Source organism: Penaeus monodon, chromosome 23 (assembly GCF_015228065.2).
Source record: "Penaeus monodon isolate SGIC_2016 chromosome 23, NSTDA_Pmon_1, whole genome shotgun sequence".
NCBI lineage: Eukaryota > Metazoa > Arthropoda > Malacostraca > Decapoda > Penaeidae > Penaeus > Penaeus monodon.
Window position 1 is genome coordinate 37,607,222 of NC_051408.1, and position 814 is coordinate 37,608,035.

The 814-nt window shown below is 30.2% G+C and overlaps 1 protein-coding gene across 3 annotated transcripts in view; it reads right to left on the bottom strand.

Annotated features, from left to right (window-relative positions):
* Positions 1-103: 103 nt before the first annotated feature.
* LOC119587985 (cholinephosphotransferase 1-like) overlaps positions 104-814 on the bottom strand; it is a 16,369-nt gene continuing 15,658 nt past the window's right edge. For all 3 annotated transcript variants that reach the window (XM_037936706.1, XM_037936708.1, XM_037936707.1), the window contains one exon: positions 104-756. In XM_037936706.1, coding sequence (XP_037792634.1) covers positions 568-756 — 189 coding nt within the window. In that variant the 3' untranslated portion in view covers positions 104-567. The remainder of the gene's footprint in view (positions 757-814) is intronic.

Consider the following 814-nt stretch of genomic DNA (forward strand, 5'->3'; position numbering starts at 1 on the left):
GTAAATGAAAGGGTCAAATAGATGTCTTTTATAATATAAGATTACATTATTTACAAATGATTATTTATTACTGGAATGATATCAGAACTTCAAAAATTCTGTATGCAGGATAAAATTTATTGCCATTATACATTAAATGAGATCTAGGGAGCAATTACCATCAACATTAGAGCAAGTATAGACTAATAACACACTGCATCTGGGGACTGAGAAATTAGGGTTTTATTTAACAATAAGCAACTGGTTCACATGCATATCTGTTGTTGCATTTTCCTTAGTGGTAACAGTATTAAAAATTCTGCATGGCAAAAGCTAAGTGCTCAGTGACATATAACAGTCTACAATCCCACACACAGTTTGCTGTTCAACATATTTCTCACACATTAGGTGACATAACATGGACACTGTTCAAAATTAAAACCATGATGAGAAGAGTAACAAAAGCAAAAGAAAAAAATTATAATAATAATGAAGGTATTCATTATCCTACATAACAATTTATAATACCCTTATCGCTTTTTTTTTTTAATTTATGGTAGTTTACATACATCACTACTTAAACAACTCTCAATTATTTTTGACCTTGCTCTTACTGCGAGTCATATATTTGCTAGAGCTGCCGTTTTTCTCCATGGAAGATGTTGCTTTAGTTTGAGGGTATTTTGGAATAATTGTAAACATCATAATATTCAAATGCTCACAAATTTCCAAACATACTTGTCGACAATATTTGATCAAGTCATAGATGACATAAGCCTGAAAAGGAAAATTGCCAATTAATTCCAACTATGAAAAAATTAATTATAGGTAAGAA